We start from the raw sequence: 18125 nt of genomic DNA, 5'->3' as shown, positions 1-18125 counted from the left end.
GAAACAATACTTCACAAAACCATCCCTTGTTTCATCTCTCTTCCCCAAAAAAGAAAAATATCAAGACATAACTATTAATATTTAATCCAATAATGTGTGATTCTGCATTATTCTAATATCAAATGTGTGTAACCATGCATGTATGATTTTATATGAATTTTTGTGACAAGGAGATTAATACTTTCCTCAGTGTAAATGTGTATGAATTAATGTCTAATAACCAGCATAGTCTTTTTGTACCCATATTGATGCACTCAGTTTATTAATCCAGAAAAGAAATTGACACTAAAATATTAAAGAGGTTTTATCCACTACTATCTTCCTAAGCAAAAGGAGTAAATTGAATTCATGTGGAACTCGAGACCCCAAACCACATGACAGTCAGATAGTATCATTAATACATCATTGTATTTACAGTTCTCTGCATTTAGATCGCCCTCTGGACTGGGGCTGGTCACATGTTTAGGTTCAACAGCCAATCAGGGGATAGCTCTCTCAAGTGGGTGGAACTGCATGCAACCCTGAACAGAGGAGACACTTATTAATTCTGAAAATTCAGCTAACTTAGCTATCCTTAGTGCCATTTATTTGAGCCTTTTAAGAAATAACTCTGTCAGTGTGAGTCGCAACCTAGTGTTTGTTTGTTTTCTTTTATTTATAAGAAAAATTAATAACCAGAATTAAGCATAAATAATCCAAATACTGTTCTCACGCTACACCCATATACTCGAACATGGGGTTCGTTATGCATAGACTGTGATGGGCACAGAAATTCAATAACTGAACGCCATTCAGAGTTAGATCAGCTGGGCCGTACCTCCCAATCACACCCCTCCAGGTCATTGCCCATGTGAGTGTTGAAGTCCCCCAGCAGAACAATAGAGTCCCCAGAATGAGTACATTCCAGTCCCAAGAAGGCCAGGTACTCTGAGCTTCTGTTTGATGCATTAGCACAAACAACAGTCAGAGCCTGTTCCCCAACCCGAAGGTGCAGGGAAATTACCGTCTCATCCACTGGGGTAAACCCCAACATACAGGTGCTGAGCTGGGGCACTATGGGTAAACCCATTCCTACCCTATCCCTCTCACCTTGGGCAACTCCAGTGTGAAAGAGCAATCAGCCTCTCTCAAGGAGATTGGTTCTAGAGCCCATGCTGTGTGTTAAGGTGAGCCGAACTATATCTAGCCAGTTCCTCTCAGCCTTGTGCACCAGCTCAGGCTCCTTTCCCACCAGAGAGGTACATTCCATGTTCCAAGAGCCTGTTTCAATAACCAAAGATCAGAAGGCCAGGGTCCTTGCCCTCAGCTGCCACCTCAGCCACATTGCACCAGACCCAGATTACTACCTCTCCCACAGGTGGTGGGCCCCTGGGAGTGTGGTTGCTCTTTAAGACAAAGCCTAGCCGGACCACACGACGAGATGAGGAGCCCCTCCCCAACGACTGCATCCAGGGTGGTAGGATGATAATCCGGCCGCTATTATTGGAGGATTACAACATGTGAAAACTCTCATATTAGTCATATAAACAAATGCGCAGAGCTCCAAGACTGCGCAGTTATGCATTTCAGATGCCTGAGGAGGAACTGCTTCATTCTGTGATGAGTAAGTGAATTATACTGGACTTGTCTTGTTAGCTTCAATGCTAGGCTACTTTTGTACTATTACTTTTGTAATTCAAGTGATAGAATTAGTGAAGCTGATAGTAGATGTTTTGTAAATGCGCAGAGACACAGAGCTCAGTTGATAGAGGGAAGCTCATATGTATTGCACTGTCTTTGCTAAATAAATAGCAATTTACAACTAAATTATTCAGTTGGTCTCACTGATGGGGTGCTGTGGGGGCTAATGGGCTATTATCTTTGACAGTGGGGAGGGGATTTCTCATCTGTGTTTCACATCTGTCTAATAAATAATCAACGTGTGAGGTATTGAGAAAAACACTGTCACGTCAGATTCATAGCAATATAGAAGAAAAACTAATTAAAATATTAGAAAGCTGTAAACACCAGTGTGTAGCCAACACCCATGTCTACAAATAGGTTTTTGGGAAGTCCATGTTTAGAGTTAATATATATAAAAAATAATAATAATAATAATAAACTGATGAAAGAAATATATAGACTTCTAACACATTACTGTTGCTGGGTTTGTGCTGAATTTTAGCATATGTAGCTTTTGGGAACTAACATTTTTAGGTAGGTGAAATTTGTAAAAAAGTTAAGGCATGTCAGATCAGATCACCTCAGATGTGCCTGAAAGAGCTCAGACTCCAGGGGGTTAAGGTGGTAACCAGAGAGGGGAAGCCATTTTTCCAGTACACTGCAAAAAACAGACACTAAAGAGGCAATCCACATCCGTTCATCATCCTTTATGCCAACATCATCCAGGCAATCCAATTGAATGGTGTGATTATAAAGATATAAACAATGCTGATCAAATTCTGGACACACCTAAAGCATTAACAGCTTTCCTCAACACTGTGTTATGATATTGTTTTCCAGCAATACTATTTCTCATCCTGTCCCACTTGAAACACCAATGACATAGCATATTTAAGTTTTTTTGGATTTTAATATTTTATGTTCAGTTCACCTAACAAATATCAATGTTTTTTTTTAAACAGATAGAGATTTATAAATTCATTCATTACTTAATATATGTGAAGGGAAATTTTAAATGTGTGTTTCTTTTATAAACATGTGCTCATTGAATCACTAGTATTTAGTAGTAATCATTAGTATTTAGTAGTAATCACTGATGATTAGTAAAGGTCTTTGTTCTATATAACGATGAGCTGTTTTATGAAATGTATGTTGCATTATTCTGTCTTTAGACTGTTTCACCAACTGAGTCTTTATCAGAAAAGGAATTTGATGGGAGTACATAGGAGTGCAGCTTTAAAATCTATACTCCTGCATCCAAGGTATCAAGGGCATTTTTCTTTTTTAATGAGCACAAGATGTAGCTGGTTCCTAGAACTTTGTTTCTGTATGAAACTGTTATATTTTTCTCCTTGATAGGTGGCTCAGCTAAGAAAGAAGGGTTTTTTGTTCTCTGTCTCAGAGCAGAGCAGAGGGTTAGTGCATGCTTTAGCTGCTCTCAATAAAAGTTACTTAAAAACCACTTTAAGTCTCATTTCTTATTAGTTGATAATTTCCATGACAATACAATAGGTATCACTTTTTCCTTAAAGCCTGGTTGGACAGAATACAGCTACAATATATCCAACTCCTACATCTAGGATGAGGATTTGGGGCAGAATATAGCCCTGATTTACAAGCCTTTTATTACCTTTTTTGAAGTTGGGAATGGATAGAAGGGATGGGGATGCAATTGAAAAGGTCAGTTAGGGTCTGTAAACCTGAAAAATAAATAAATAAATAATTGTTCAACTAGTACATTAATACAAATAAAAAGCAAAGTTAACTTTCTCTCTGCTCGGTGGGGGACTTTGGTTATCTGAGGAGCTATTCACTGCACTGGTAGCAGATGCTTCAAAGCAAGTGGATGTGAGTACCTGTGGTTTTCACAAGTGTAGCCCACTGCGCCACTGAGGATCACTGCTGCATATTAACAATATTAATAAATTTTCCCGTCCCTGGATCACCACCTTAACGTGGTGGAGGGGCTTTCCTTGCTCGGAGTAGGTTTACCGGGGCCCCACCCTAGAGCCAGTTACTGAAACTGGTTCTTGGAACATGGAACGTAACCTCTCTGGTGGGAAAAGAGCCTGTGCTGGTGAGCTAGGTTGATAGCTGGATATAGTTATGCTCACCTCGACACACAGTATGGGCTCTGGAACCAATCTTCTTGAGAGGGGCTGGATGCTCTTTCACTCTGGAGTTGCCCAGGGTGAGAGGCATCAGGCAGGAGTGGGCTTACGCATAGGCCTCTGGCTTAGCACCTGTACGTTGGGGTTTACCCCAGTGGACGAGATGTAATTTCCTTGCATCTTCGGGTTGGGGAAAGGGCTCTGACAGTTGTTTGTGCTTATGTACCGAACAGCAGTTCAGAGTACCAGGCCTTCTTGGGAGGCCTGTTCAGTTATTGGATTTCAGTGCCCATCACAGTTTATCCATTACGAACACCATGTTCGAGCATAAGGGTGTCCACAAGTACACCTGGCATCAGGATACCCTATGCCACATTTCGATGATCGACTTTATAGTCATATCATCGGACCTGCGGCCGTATGTTCTGGACACTCGGGTGAAGCTGAGCTGTCAACTGATCACCACCTGGTGGTGAGTTGGATCAGATGGCAGGGGAGGATGCCGGACAGACCTGGCAGGCCTAAACGTGTGTTGAGGGTTTACTGGGAACGTTTGGCAGAGGAACCCTGGGTTCCTCAAGGCTCTGGATGTTATGGAGCTGTCCTGGCAGACACACCTTTGTAACATCGCGGGCAGTGCCTCTGGTCAGGCAGACTGGGGTGGTGGTTCCCCTTTTTTTCGAAGTGGGATCAGAGGGTGTGTTCCAACTATAGGGGATCACACTCCTCAACCTCCCCGGTAAGGTCTATGCGGGGGTACTGTAGAAAGAGTCCGACTGACAGTTGAACCTCAGATCCAGGAGGAACAATGTGGATTCCGCCCCAGCCATGGAACACAGGACCAGCTATTTACCCTCACTAGGATCCTGGAGTGTGCATGGGAGTTTACTCAACCAGTCTACATTTGTTTTGTGAATCTGGAGAACGCATTCGACCGTGTCCCTCGAGATATTCTGTGGGGGGTGCTCCAGGAGTATGGGGTACTGGGCTCTTTGCTATGAGCCATCCAGTCCCTGTATAAACGGAGTAGGAGTCTGGTTCGTATGGCTGGCAGTAAGTCCAAGTGGTTTCCAGACAGGGCTACCCGTTTTCACTGGTTCTGTTCATAATTTTAATGGACAGAATTTCTCGGCGTAGCCAAGTGGCGGAAGGTGTCCGGTTTGGTAGTCTCAGGATTCCATGTCTGCTTTCTGTGGATGATGTGGTCTTGTTGGCTTCATCGAGCTGGGACCTCCAGCTCTTGCTGGACCAGTTTGCAGCCGAGTGTGAAGTGATAGGAATGAGGGTCAGCACCTCCAAATCTGAGCCCATGGTACTCAGTCGGAAAAGGGTGGAGTGCTCTCCCCAGGTTGGAAGTGAGATCCTGCCTCAAGTGGAGGAGTTTAAATACCTCTGGGTCTTGTTCACGAGTGAGGGAAATATGGAGCAGGAGATTGACAGGCGGATCGGTGCAGCATCAGCAGAAATGCGGACTCTGTACCGGTCCATTGTGGTGAAGAGAGAGCTGAGCAGAAAAGCAACGTAATTGATGACCCAATGGGAAAGGCAGTACAGAACCCCGTCGACATCAATAACACATTTCAAAGTTTCTTTATAAATCTGTATTTATCAGATCATGACTTTAAATTGGAAGACTTCAGTAGTTTTCTCAAAAACATGATCCTAGCTACATTAACAGAAATACAAAAACAGACACTAGAGGAACCAATTTTATTAGAAGAATTCCACAAAGCATTAAATCAAATTCCCAACAATAAAGCAGCAGGTCCAGATGGTTTATCATCACTCTTTAATAAATTAATAAAAGAAATCAAACAATATATCAAACCGATTTGAATACGGCTACAATTTCCCTCCACCACAAACCCAGTAAAGACCAAACCATACCCTCTAGTTATCGACCTCTCTCACTTATCATTACAGACACAAAAATTATAAGCAAGACATTATACAATAGACTACAAACAGTAATCCCATATCTAATCCTCCCTGAAGAAACAAATTTCATCAAAAGCAGACATTCCCCCACTCTCATGCATAGGCTATCTAACATAGTCCAATATGCAACCAAACAGGAATTACCAACAGCAACCATAACTCCTGGTGCAGAAAAAGCTTGGAAATTCTTATTTACCACATTACACATATTTGGTTTCGTGGAATCATTTATACAATGGATCAAGATCCTATACACCTCACCCATGGCCACTGCAACCATGAATGAGGTAATTTCACCTTTTACAGAGGCACTTTCATGGAATTGTTAGCTGTAGCAATATGTCAGAATGTGAATATAAAAGTAAAAACAGACATCACACAGCCAACATAAAATTAGTTTATATGCAGCTGACATCTTACTTTTCTTACAAAACCCATCTCTGTCAATAAAAGAAACAATTCAAACTATTGAATATTACTCTAAAATCTCAGATTACACCATTAATCGGACCAAATCCACTATTCTTTGGGAAAGGAGTAAACACAAACCTATATAACACTCCAACTCAGACACATTATTCCACTGAACACTAATTTTATCACATATCTGCATGTTCTCCCCAGCTTACTCGGTATCAATTATAACCCCCTTCTGAAAATGATGTGTGAAGATCTTCAACACTGGGCAATTCTTCCCATCCCTCTGACAGGTAGAATAACCAAAATTAAAATGTCCATATTGCCCAAAATCACTTATTTTCAGTGCTCCCAGTGGAACCTCCCAGAATTAAGTTTACCACTTTACAGAACAAAAATGAGGGCTTAGAAGCCCCAAAGTTGTACAAATACTTTCTTGCAACTCAAGAGCAATATATACTAAAATGGATTACACCTAATCACTCTGACAGCACATGGATTGATATCGAACAAACCTTATGCAAAGATATCAAGATAGCTAATCTTCCATTTATGAGCCATATACTCAAACACGCCTGCTTCAAAAATTCATAAGTAGCAACAACTTTGACAGCTTGGTGGAATCTTCACAAAAGCACAAACTCCACTCTTTCGTTGTGCATGAATACACCCATCTGGAACGACCCTGACAACAATAACTTCACTTTATTGAGGAATAAAGGCATCACACATCTTAAACATCTATTCCACAATAACACCCTGGTTTCATTCCCATACCTTACATGGAATTTCTTTACAGGAAGTAATCATTACATTGAACCCCACCAATTAAAATTACTACTAAACTCCAAAATTAAAATAATTGAAAACACATTAGAGCTACCTCCTGCAATTTCTGATTTTATCAGTATATCCTCTCCAACAAACTACTATCTAAAATATACAAATGAATACCAAAACCTGACCCCAAAATAACATTTCCAACTAAACCATGGAAAATAGACCTATTCCTAGTGCTGAATACTGGACAAAAAAAAAAAAAAAAAACATAAAAATATAAATATAAAAATGCCTTCTATATAATCACAAAAACTAATCTACAACTCATACAATATAAAGTCATTCACAGAACACACTACACCAGGCAAAAGAAAAAAAAATGAGATTTACCAATTCTGAAATCTGTTCATACTGCACCGAGAACACCACAGATAATCACATCCAGTCCATGTGGCACTGCACACCCATACAACGCTTCTGGGAAAAATGATCAATAACTTAAGAATATAAATATATATACCCTTCTTTCCCCAGAATTATGTTTAATAGGAGCCACATCAATACCAAACAACAAAAGAAACCACCTCCATCTTATTAACTTAAGATCCAATACCCAATTCAGCAAAACTCCATGTATGCTATAGCAAATACACACATACAATTGTGGTCTGTTTGCTTATAATAATAATAATAATAAGTTAGATTTACATAGTGCATTTCTAATACCCAAAGTCGCTTTACACAAAGAGGAGGGAGCAAAAAAAGAGGGAATACACTTATGCCTGCAGAGACGAAGACTTTGTGGTAATGAATTCCAGAGCTTGGGTGCCATCACGCTGAATGATCTACCACCAGCGGTAACTAATTTAAATTTTGGTACTGACAAAAGACAGCTCTCAGAAGACCTCAGTGATCTTGTAGGACAGTAGGAGTTTAAAATTTCAAAAAGGTAGGCTGGCGCCAGACCGTGCAGAGCTGTGTATGTGAGCAGGAGAAATTTAAACTGAATACGGAGTGAGACAGGTAACCAGTGGAGCTGATGAGGAACAAGGGTGATATGAGCTGATTTTTTAGAATAAGAGAGAACCCGAGCAGCAGAGTTCTGAACACACTGAAGGGAGAGTATGGTCATAGAAGGAAGGCCAATGAGGAGAGATTTACAGTAGTCTAAACGGGAGGAAATGAAAGCATGGACCACAATTTCAGCACCCTTAACAGAACGCATGCACTCTAAAAAGTGTATTTGGGCAGTAGTTCCTATTATAGACTTATTTACATTAACCTCACTTAATTATTTATGCTTTAGTTACTACAACATACTTTCATGACTTCAATTAAATTAAAAGTCACACATTTTATCTCAAAAGAACTTTTTACTTTGAGACTACGTGAAACAATTAAGTTTAATGCAGCTTTACGTCTGACGTCATTACGTAAGCTTTGCATGAGGCAGATCTCTGCTTATGACAACAGGTGCGTCCGCCTTTTCTTTTGAACACCAACGGTCGACGTGACTCGGATAAAGCAGTAAGTATGCTACCTACCATAACCAAACATTTAATAAACCTTAAATTTGAAACAGACTGTGTTTAATGTTGAAGTATCGTTAGCTATTTGCTCTTAATATATTTGCTAGTTGTAATTAGACACGCTGTTCGGCGGGGTTCAAATCTTAAAATGTTTTAACATGGTTAGACTGAACGTTTATTGTGTGTGTACATTTAGTTTTACCCTAAAAAACTCAAAGAGCTCAAAGCTGAAAGTCGTGTATGTAGTGACAAACATTATATTTGATTCGAACTTCAGATGTTCTGGTCAGGTTCAGGTGAAAATTTAATATTGGCCTAACGTGCTTATTCAGAGGACTGCGCATTCCTGCGACTTCTCTTTGTAGCATTAACCACTGTGGACAAGTCGTTTATTTATGGGTAAGCTTAAATTGAAATTACGGAGGTGTGGTTGTCCCATGCAAAACTAATTTAATATGCTGCAACTCCACTGTGCTAATCACTGTGAGCTGCAGCCAGTGAAGACATTTTTTTTCCACTTTTCTCATGCTGCTTACTGGCGACATGATATAAAATGCCTAATCCACAGATTTCTGTAAGCGTGTACGTAGGCTGCTATGACAGACTGCTACTTCCACCTAATGGTTTCATACTTCCAGCTTCCCAAAATCAGTGACAGAGTTAATGACAAAATTCGGTTACCTCTTGCTGTAACTGGCGGCTATATTAGATGCAAAATGAGCTCGGGTTCAACTTGTGAAGTTGTTGGTTGTCACAACTTCGGTCAGGACATTTTTTCAAATTATTTTATTCGGTATATTTGTTCATTTTCCTCAAAATTATATTACGCAATTGCACATCCTATCACTGTATATTTTCCTTGTTTGAAGTTTTCCTTTAATGTACAGCCTCTTATTTTATTTTACGTTGTTTTATTTATAGTGTGACACTATAGCATACAGCCTACACAAAGCTTTAACAATGCATGGCTTCCACTGTTACTGAATTATCCTCGCTGCTTTTTAAAACGTCTTTGCAATACCATTATGCCAGGTAAAAGAAACTGCTGCCTCAAAATGTTTAAATGAACGACAAGTGCGTAGCCCTGCAAATGTAAACAACAGCGCAAGCAGAATTAAACGACCGGCTTCCGCTATGAATTATGGGTAAAGGTACGAAGTCAAGAATACTGTGGATACCCTGATATCGCTAATAACACACCAGCTGTCATTTCTTTTTAAAAAGCAAAAGAAAAAAAGAAATATATATTTTTGTAGGTAATGTTGTAATAACTTGTCTACCCCACTTCTCTTTCCAGGCCTCGAACCAAGATCAAACCATATAAGGTGAGCCAAATTTGCTTCAGAAAAGGAATTGCTTAATATCATAAAGTTTCTAATTTAGAAAAAAAAACATTAAATACAAAATTAATATGAAAAGTGAATATACTATATTGATGATATGAAATACGTGGTCTAAACTAATTCAAATAATGGGCTCTATACATGGCATAATTGTAGGCAGTTTACACTAAAAGGAATAATAAGTGGGTGGTGACAGAACAAGATGAAATGAATTTCCTCCAAAGGGTTGATGGGCTCTCCCTCAGAGATGGGGTCAGAAGCTCAGTCATTTAGGAGAGGCTGAGAGGAGAGCTGTTGCTCCTCCACATCCAGTGAAGCCAGCTGAGGTGGCTCAGGCATCTGATTAGGATGCCTCCTGGAAGCCCAGGGAGGTGGCTGGGGAGAGCTGCCCTTGCAACCCCACCCTTGATTAAGCAGTGGAGAATTGATTATAGTCAAATAAGCTTTTGTTTTTTTTTCTCCAATATCTGAAGCTATTGTAATTTCTGAGAGTGAACAGACACAAAATAAGAATGGAAATATTGTCCCTTAGTGGGAAAATTCCAGTGCCACAGCAGAAAGCCACACATACGTATGTGCATGTATATATGCACACACACAGAGTTAAGAGTAACATACTATACAGCCAGGGCAAAATTACAAACTAAAAATACTGTGGAGTAATTAAAAAAGCTTACTGCCATCCTAAGGAGTGTGCAACTGAGAAGGACAATTTAAGAAATATGTATATGTACATTAAAAAATTACTTTCAATATTAACAACATGACATTGTTTTAATATAGAGAATGCTTTCAGTAAAAACATAATAAAAATAGTAATGGTAAAAAATGCATTTTGATTCTATATTTTACCAAGCAGTAAAACAAACATGTCAAGTATTGCATTTGGCTAGGAAGTCAAAAGTGACTGTGCCTCCATATTTGTTTAATCTTCCTTGCCTTCTTGGCAACATATAGGTAACAAAGTTTCTCTCTTGTCCTTCTAGTGTTGCACTTCATGTGGAGATGCAAAGACTGCAGGAGTGTGTTTTCCAGAAGATCTGAATTGCTCAAGCACTACAAACTAAACCATAGGCATTATGGACGGGGCTATTCATATCCATGCACATATTTAAGTTGCGCATGTAGATTCAAGACCTGGAATGCTTTACTGAGCCATTTATCAAGAAATCATCCAGTGAAACAAACAGTTACCAAAGACTTAACCAGATTCAAATGCCCCATTTGTGATTCTAATCAACTTTCCACTGAGAGAGATTTTTTTCAACATATATTTCAACATCTCAAGAACAAAGAAACTGTCACGTGTGTGTTTCAGGACTGTGTTTATCAAACAAATATTTACGAGAACTACAAAAGTCATAAATACAGAAAACATTACGGCACTAGCAATGCATTTAAGACTGGGATTACCGAACAAAAACAATTAGACTGTGGTGAAGAATTTTGTGCTAGTGCTGGTAGTGATATTTTTGATCAGGAAAGTACTGTAGAAGATCCAGATCACACACTTAACAAGAATGATTCTGAAAACCTAGAGAGAGATATTGAACTTAAACTTGCATCAGTTCTTCTGAAGTTAGAAACCAGTTTTCTTGTGTCAAATGCAGCTATTGATGAACTATTTGATAATAGATATGATGATCTATTGGTTCTTTGTCCCTGCCAGCTACATGCAGAACTATAACCCAAATACTATATGATCATCATTGCCAGTTTGACCAGTCAGTTGTTGAAAAACTTGCCAATGCCCTCTGTGAAACAAACCCTGTAAAAAAAAGCAATAGGAGATAATGGCTCCCTTTCTAGTGCTTGGAGACGAAAACAATTCTATAAAAGACATTTTAAAGTGGTAGAACCAGAAGAATATATTCTTGATAAAAAAAAATAATAAGTCATTCCAGTATGTATCAATCCTAAAGTCTTTGCAGCAAGTTCTTGATTGTGAGGCCATCTTGGATCAGACTGATAATTTAAATAGTGTGAATAAACTACTACAAAGAAGTAGTGTTCATACATATAGGTTGTTCTGTGACGGGTCATTTTTCAGTGAAAATAAGCTTTTGTGTAAGGAGGAGAGCATTACATTAATTTTGTATATTGATGATTTTGAAATATGCAATCCTCTTGGTACATCTAAACAGAAGCATAAAATTTGTGGCATATACTGGATTCTTGGTAATTTGCCACAGGGGTGTAATTCTAACTTGTCTTCCATTTACTTGGCTGCTTTAATTAAAACCAATGACTTGAAGTGCTATGGTTATGATTCGGTTTTAGAACCTTTACTTAATGAGCTTGTGATTTTGGAACAAGAAGGGGTCTTTGTGTCAAAGTTTGGGAGAGCTGTAAAAGGCACAGTTCAGTGCGTGGTTGCAGATAATCTTGCTGCCCACAGTATTGGTGGCTTTGTAGAAAACTTCACAGGGTCATACATATGTAGGTTTTGTCTGGCAGTTAAAACAGACATTCAAACTACAGAGGTTAGAAGTGGTGCATTTACCCTGAGAACGAAAAGCATTCATGCAGATCACTTAAAAATTCTTGAGGAACGTGAATTGCCAAGTTATCAGGGTGTGAAATCGGCTTCCATTTTATCACGTTTGTTGTATTTTGATATTACCACAGGTCTTCCTCCAGACATTGTACATGACCTTTTTGAAGGAGTTGTTCCTTTTGAATTAGCTTTGTGCCTGGGTGTTTTGATTAAGAAAAAGTATTTCACATTGGTGTCACTGAATGACACAATAGCATCTTTCAACTTTAAGGGGACTGATAAAACTAATCGTCCTCATCCAATTGCTCTTAATTTTGAAGCCAAAAAAAGTGTTGGGGGTAATGCACATGAGAATTGGCGTTTGATCAGATTTTTACCATTGTTGATTGGACACAAAGTGCAACATGAGGAGCCAGCTTGGCAGATCTTAACAGACTTAAGGGACATTGCTGATCTTGTGGTCTGTCCCATTCACACAGAGGACTCGATTGCCTACCTTGATTTTAAGATCTTGGAGCACAGAACACAATTCCAGGAGGTTTTTCCTAATTGTGACCTTAAACCAAAACACCATTTCTTGGAACATTATCCGCACTTAATTTGCCAATTTGGGCCTTTAGTAGCCTTATGGTCCATGCGCTTTGAAGCTAAGCATAGCTTTTTTAAAAAAGTTGCACGAAATATCAAGTGCTTTAAAAATGTCCTCTATTCCCTTGCAGAGAGACACCAGTATCAGATGGCACATAATTTGCATTTATGTTGTTTTCCTAAACCTCTTCTGGGAGTTACAAATTTTTCCACAGTAACAACTGATGTTCTTGACAAGGGAATTGTAAATGCTCTCAAACAGAAGGTTTCAAATTTGGCCACGGTGTGTATGACTAAAAGTGCAACATTTAATGGACTGAAGTACAGATGCGGGATGATCTTGATACATGGTTCATTGGAAGGATTACCAGAATTCATTGAAATCATCCAAATGGTGATCCTGGCAAACCAGTTATTCTTTCTGGTCAGAAAACTTGAGGGGTGGTATGTTGAGCATTACAGATCTTACGATCTCAAAACATCATCAGACAAAGAACTGAAACTGGTTGAGTTACAAGACCTAACGGATGTGTACCCGCTGGTAGACTACAAAATTAGTGGGATGCGTCTTGTTACTGTGAAAAGATATATCCATGTTTAAAGGGTGAGTTAATTGTACAAAAAATTAAATGAATAGTAAAACAGATTTTTATTTTTTTATGGCTGAACCTGAAATACTGTAATATTTTAATATCCACCTTTATTTTTTTGCCCTCTAAAGGCAAATGTTTATAAAATATTTTGTTAAGACTTTTAATAGCAACCAACATTGCTTAACTGTGTTTGTGCCCTTTTCATAGATTGCCATGGCAAGTTCAAAACCTGCAAGACTGAAGGTGATTCTAGGAGAGAGCAACACTGAAAAACTGACACTTCCAAATGGCATACCAGGCTCTCTGGATGAGCTTCTCAGCAAGGTGAAGGATACCTTTAGTTTAAAGACCAAGATCAGGCTCCAATATATGGACAAAGATTTTGGTAATGACTTCTTTAACCTCAGCTCAACTTCTGACCTTGAGGACTTGGGAACAGTCAAGGTGATTCAAGAAGAAGCCATTCAACCTTTTGTTGTCATTGAAACAGCTCCGTCTTCTACAGTTTGCTCTGACGACAGCAGTTCTTTAGCTTCAAATGACACTATAATCTTCTCCTCCTCTGAATCCTTGTCATTGCGAACACAATGGCCAGCCAACTTTCCCATTCTCATGTTTTCCTATGACACTGAACTCCAGCTAGAGAAGGGGAATTCTGAGTATCAAGCAAACAACAAAATGTTGACAGTCACCTCGCGAATGAAGACTGACATCCTAAATAGATTAGTAGAAGAGATCTACAGATACAGAGCCTACCCAGAGGATGCACAGTTCTGTGTAGTTGCAGAGGCCTTGGTTAAGAAACATCCCTGTTTAAAAGAGCCCAGTTCATTCAATGGTTGCTACGGTTGGAAGCAAAGTCTGAAGTACAAAATGGGAAACTACAGGACTCTAAGTCACAAGGATGTCCAGAGTTGTCTGTGAACTCACTTAAAACCAAAGCTAGTAGTTCTGTTTTTCCCGCTGCAAAAATAAAGAGGCCAAGACGAGCTGAAGCCAACTTTTATCCATCCTTTCCACTGGGAGAAACCCAAGAAAGTATGGAAAAAGAGAGAATTGAACTCTTGACAGCGATCAAAAAGAGGAACAATGAAAGGGTCATTGCGGACAAAATGGATCGTACCTTTGCCTACAGGCGTCAGGAGGTGGTGAATGAAGAACCGGGCATAGAGGATTTCAAGGACAGATGGCCTGCTCTGTTCAAACAGAAAGAGGTAGTAATGCAGATTGAAATGAAATGTGAAGGGTTTTTACTTAGACTTTGGGAATTATTTCTCAGTATTTACTTTAAATCATTTTTTTGAATGTACTAAGTAAGTTTTATTTTGTGTTTCTCAGATTAATGCAGAGTTCCAGAGGCTAATGGCCCTTCCCCTTGAGCAGACTTTCTTGGCTCAGTTGGACAGGCACTTAAGTCAGCTGATTAAAGTCATCCAGGCCAAAGGAGGAGCAACTCGTGCAAAAATGGCTGGCATCCTGAGAATTTATGAAGAGGTATGGATATCATTGAGGGAACTACGTTTTGGCCATTTACTTTTTTCCATTTAAAACAAAGAATGTAAAGTCATGAGTTATTTTCAGATTCTTTGTCTTAAGTATCAATACTTGATACACTTTTTGTGCAAAGCTGATATCATTTGAAGAAAAGCAAGTTTGCCTGTCTTGTATAATTCTGCTGCATTTAGTAGTTATAGTAAGTCTGTATTGTGGTTCATTCATGAATTCAATAAAATATAAATATCAAACTTGCCAGAAACTGGTGCAATTTAACTAAATTTTTTGAGCTTTTGTTTTTTCAATTTTAAGCTTTTTAAATTTTAAAGTTGGATCAATTCTATGCTGTAAGATATCTCTTTAATGGCAAATGATATTCACTATGTCTGGTAGAATGTGCTAAGAAAAAGCCTTAACAAAACAGTCTAGTTTCACAAATTGAGACTTGAAGGATAAAATGTGGCAGAGGTGTAATTTGCGTAATTGTGAACAGCCCAAATATATTACTGTTGCATCATGATTGTCTTCAGAGATATGAAATATTGATAACGATAACTTTTCTCCAGGTTGAAGACATTGGGATTCGAAGGGAATGTGTTCTGAAAGGGCTCATAACCTTTGGACCTCATAAGGATGCAAAAGACCTTATTAAGGAATACTATGTAAGTTTTGCTTATTTATTTTAAAGGTTTAAAGCTGCCTTTTATCCCATTCAGGCAAATTGATTTTACCTTCTTAAATTATTTATGGGCTGGCTTTTCTAAATGTGAACATCTGTTTGAACACGGTGCAAATTTGGTGTCAGAATTGTAAATGTAACATGGCTGTGTCCTGCTTAAATCCAGACATTGTTTGCTTTGCTGTTCAGCATAGGGCATTCTCTTAACTTCATTTCCTGTTCATTAAAATGTCAAACAAGATAATAAGAATATATGTTTTAGAGTCATGCTATTTTGATACCAGCTCCAAAATATCTGACAAGCAACACAAATATGTATTTTGTGTTGAGATCCACCCTAAGATGACCATTGGCTGGATCAGTATTCTGCCTGCTATATTACAGAACATATATAAAGCTATATACAACCATTATCGTTTTAAAAACATAACAAATCACTGATTTATTCAATTTGTAATGCAACTTCGAACTTGGAAAATTTATCAAAGATGTTTCGAATGCCGCAAACCATTCTCTTATGTTCACAAGCTGTACATGTTATACTTGATGCTTGCATTTACAAGGCTTTTATTTTCCAAATTCTGTGCTGAGAGATTAGTTACAATTTTCATGTTTTAACATATTGTTTACCTCACTCCAGGACAGCAGCGGAGATGATGCCCAGATGGAACTCAAACAACTCACCATGGCAGTGTTTGTGATTCAGAAGGAGGGAGAGGGATTGAAAGAACCCCCAGAAGACATTGGCATCGTCATAGAGGGAGTGGAGGTGTTGCATGACCTTACTTCAGTTGCCTCAGCATGTGCCCTGCTTCTGGGTTTGATATATGCCCTTAACCTGGCTTATCCAAAGGCTCTGCGCTTCACATTTGAAGTGTTCCAAAAAATCTTCATGAAACTTGAGGAGCACAAGATGTCTCCCAAAGTTCAGAATTTGTTTGGAAGACTTCAGACCTCACAGTAAAGACATTGGCATATTGTGCAACAGGACAAATTATCTTCTGTGTCCTTTGTTTGAACAGAAGAGCACCATGTTTTGGAAGCTTAACCTCAAACTGGACTTTTTGAAGTTCTTTTGGGACATATTACTATTATTACATATTACATATTTGGGGCATATTAAAGCTACAAGTAATACAGAGTTTAATGGATAACAATTGTGACTGGCATTTCTGCAGGGTGTTTACTGATGAGGTTTTGATGAGCATTATCTTTTTGGGAGGTCTTTTTTGTTGATATTTTATAAAGTTATATGATTTATCTCTTTGGTTTTGTGTGGACAAAACACGGGTGGGGGGGGGTAATGAGCAGTTCATTTCATTCATATGTTTAATGTACTGTTGATTTTGTTTAAAGATTTTGTGAAAAACTAAGTTTGTGATGTTTTCACAATAAAATTTTTAAATGTTCCTTTTGTGCAATGTAGATATATTATTTTAACCAAGTTGAATTTCTGAGTAGCGTAAAGGTATTTTACTCCTATTTGCAAAACTAAAATAACATGCTAAAAACACTTTTAAAATTATTTAAATGTAAGTTGTATTTTAAGTATAATGTGAGTGATAATGTAATTTGGAGTAGTGTAGTTTAAGTTGGAACAACTTAATTTTATAGAAAGTCAACTAAAAAGTTTAAGTAAGAGGGATTTAAAATTCTTATTTGAAATAAATTAAATAAATTGAGTAAGACTGACTTACAATTTTCAAGTTAAAAAACCTTAAAAAATTAAGTTGGATAAACTTAATTGAATTACTTGTTACCAATTGAAGCAATTCAATTAAGTTGGTTCAACTATTCTCTTTTTACATTGTGGAATGAAGGCGAGCAATAGTACGTAGATGGAAAAAGGATGTTTTGGTTAGGGCCTTAATATGAAGTTTGAAGGACAGAGAGGGGTCAAGAAGTACACCTACATTGCGAACAACTGGAGAGGTTTTTACAGCCACACCATCAAGTTAAGTGTGATATCAGAAATTTTTGATAAATTGGACTTGGGTCCAGCGAGCAAGACTTGAGTTTTTTTTCTGTGTTGAGTTTCAAAAGGTTGGTGTGCAACCAGCGTCTCAGATCCTGAACGCAGGAAATAAGGGCAGAGTGGAGGTATTTTTGGTGCTCATGTATATTTGAGTATTGTCTGCATAACAATGAAAATTAAGACCATGGCTGTTGATGATCTGACCAAGTGGCACCATGTATATGATGAATAGTATAGGGCCTAGGACTGAACCTTGGGGAACACTTTGCGTAACAGTACTAGCAGAAGATCTGTGTGTACCAAGAGCAACAAAATGAGATCTATTGGTAAAGTAAGAGATGAACCAGGAAAGTGCTGTGTCAGTTATGCCAATAACTGAGAGACGGGAGATGAGTATGCTGTGATTAACAGTGTTGAATGCTGCACTCAAATATAAGAGAAGAAGGATACTGAGTGCACCAGAATCAGTAGCGATGAGGGTATCATTTAAAACCCGCAAAAGTGCTGTCTCAGTACTGT

The 18125-nt window shown here is 38.4% G+C and overlaps 2 protein-coding genes across 2 annotated transcripts in view; one reads left to right on the top strand and one right to left on the bottom strand.

Moving 5' to 3' along the window:
• Positions 1-18125, bottom strand: part of LOC136697847 (myosin-7-like) — a 182147-nt gene that overhangs the window by 54487 nt on the left and 109535 nt on the right. The window lies entirely within an intron of this gene.
• LOC136697848 (uncharacterized) lies at positions 13334-16801 on the top strand. The gene is made up of 5 exons (XM_066673138.1): positions 13334-13469; positions 13666-14672; positions 14797-14952; positions 15519-15614; positions 16272-16801. Exons 2-5 carry the CDS (start codon positions 14499-14501, stop codon positions 16593-16595), a joined length of 750 nt encoding a protein of 249 aa, XP_066529235.1. The 5' UTR covers positions 13334-13469; positions 13666-14498; the 3' UTR covers positions 16596-16801.

Source organism: Hoplias malabaricus, chromosome 5, assembly GCF_029633855.1.
Source record: "Hoplias malabaricus isolate fHopMal1 chromosome 5, fHopMal1.hap1, whole genome shotgun sequence".
Taxonomy (NCBI): Eukaryota; Metazoa; Chordata; class Actinopteri; order Characiformes; family Erythrinidae; genus Hoplias; species Hoplias malabaricus.
This window is presented reverse-complemented; position numbering and strand designations above follow the sequence as displayed.

Excerpts from the sequence above, each read along its gene's own strand:
- LOC136697848 (XM_066673138.1), top strand. The coding sequence starts at position 14,499 with ATGGAAAAAGAGAGAATTGAACTCTTGACAGCGATCAAAAAGAGGAAC. Across the intron at positions 14,673-14,796 it reads CTCTGTTCAAACAGAAAGAG|ATTAATGCAGAGTTCCAGAG; the intron begins GTAGTAATGCAG and ends TGTGTTTCTCAG. Across the intron at positions 15,615-16,271 it reads ACCTTATTAAGGAATACTAT|GACAGCAGCGGAGATGATGC; the intron begins GTAAGTTTTGCT and ends ACCTCACTCCAG.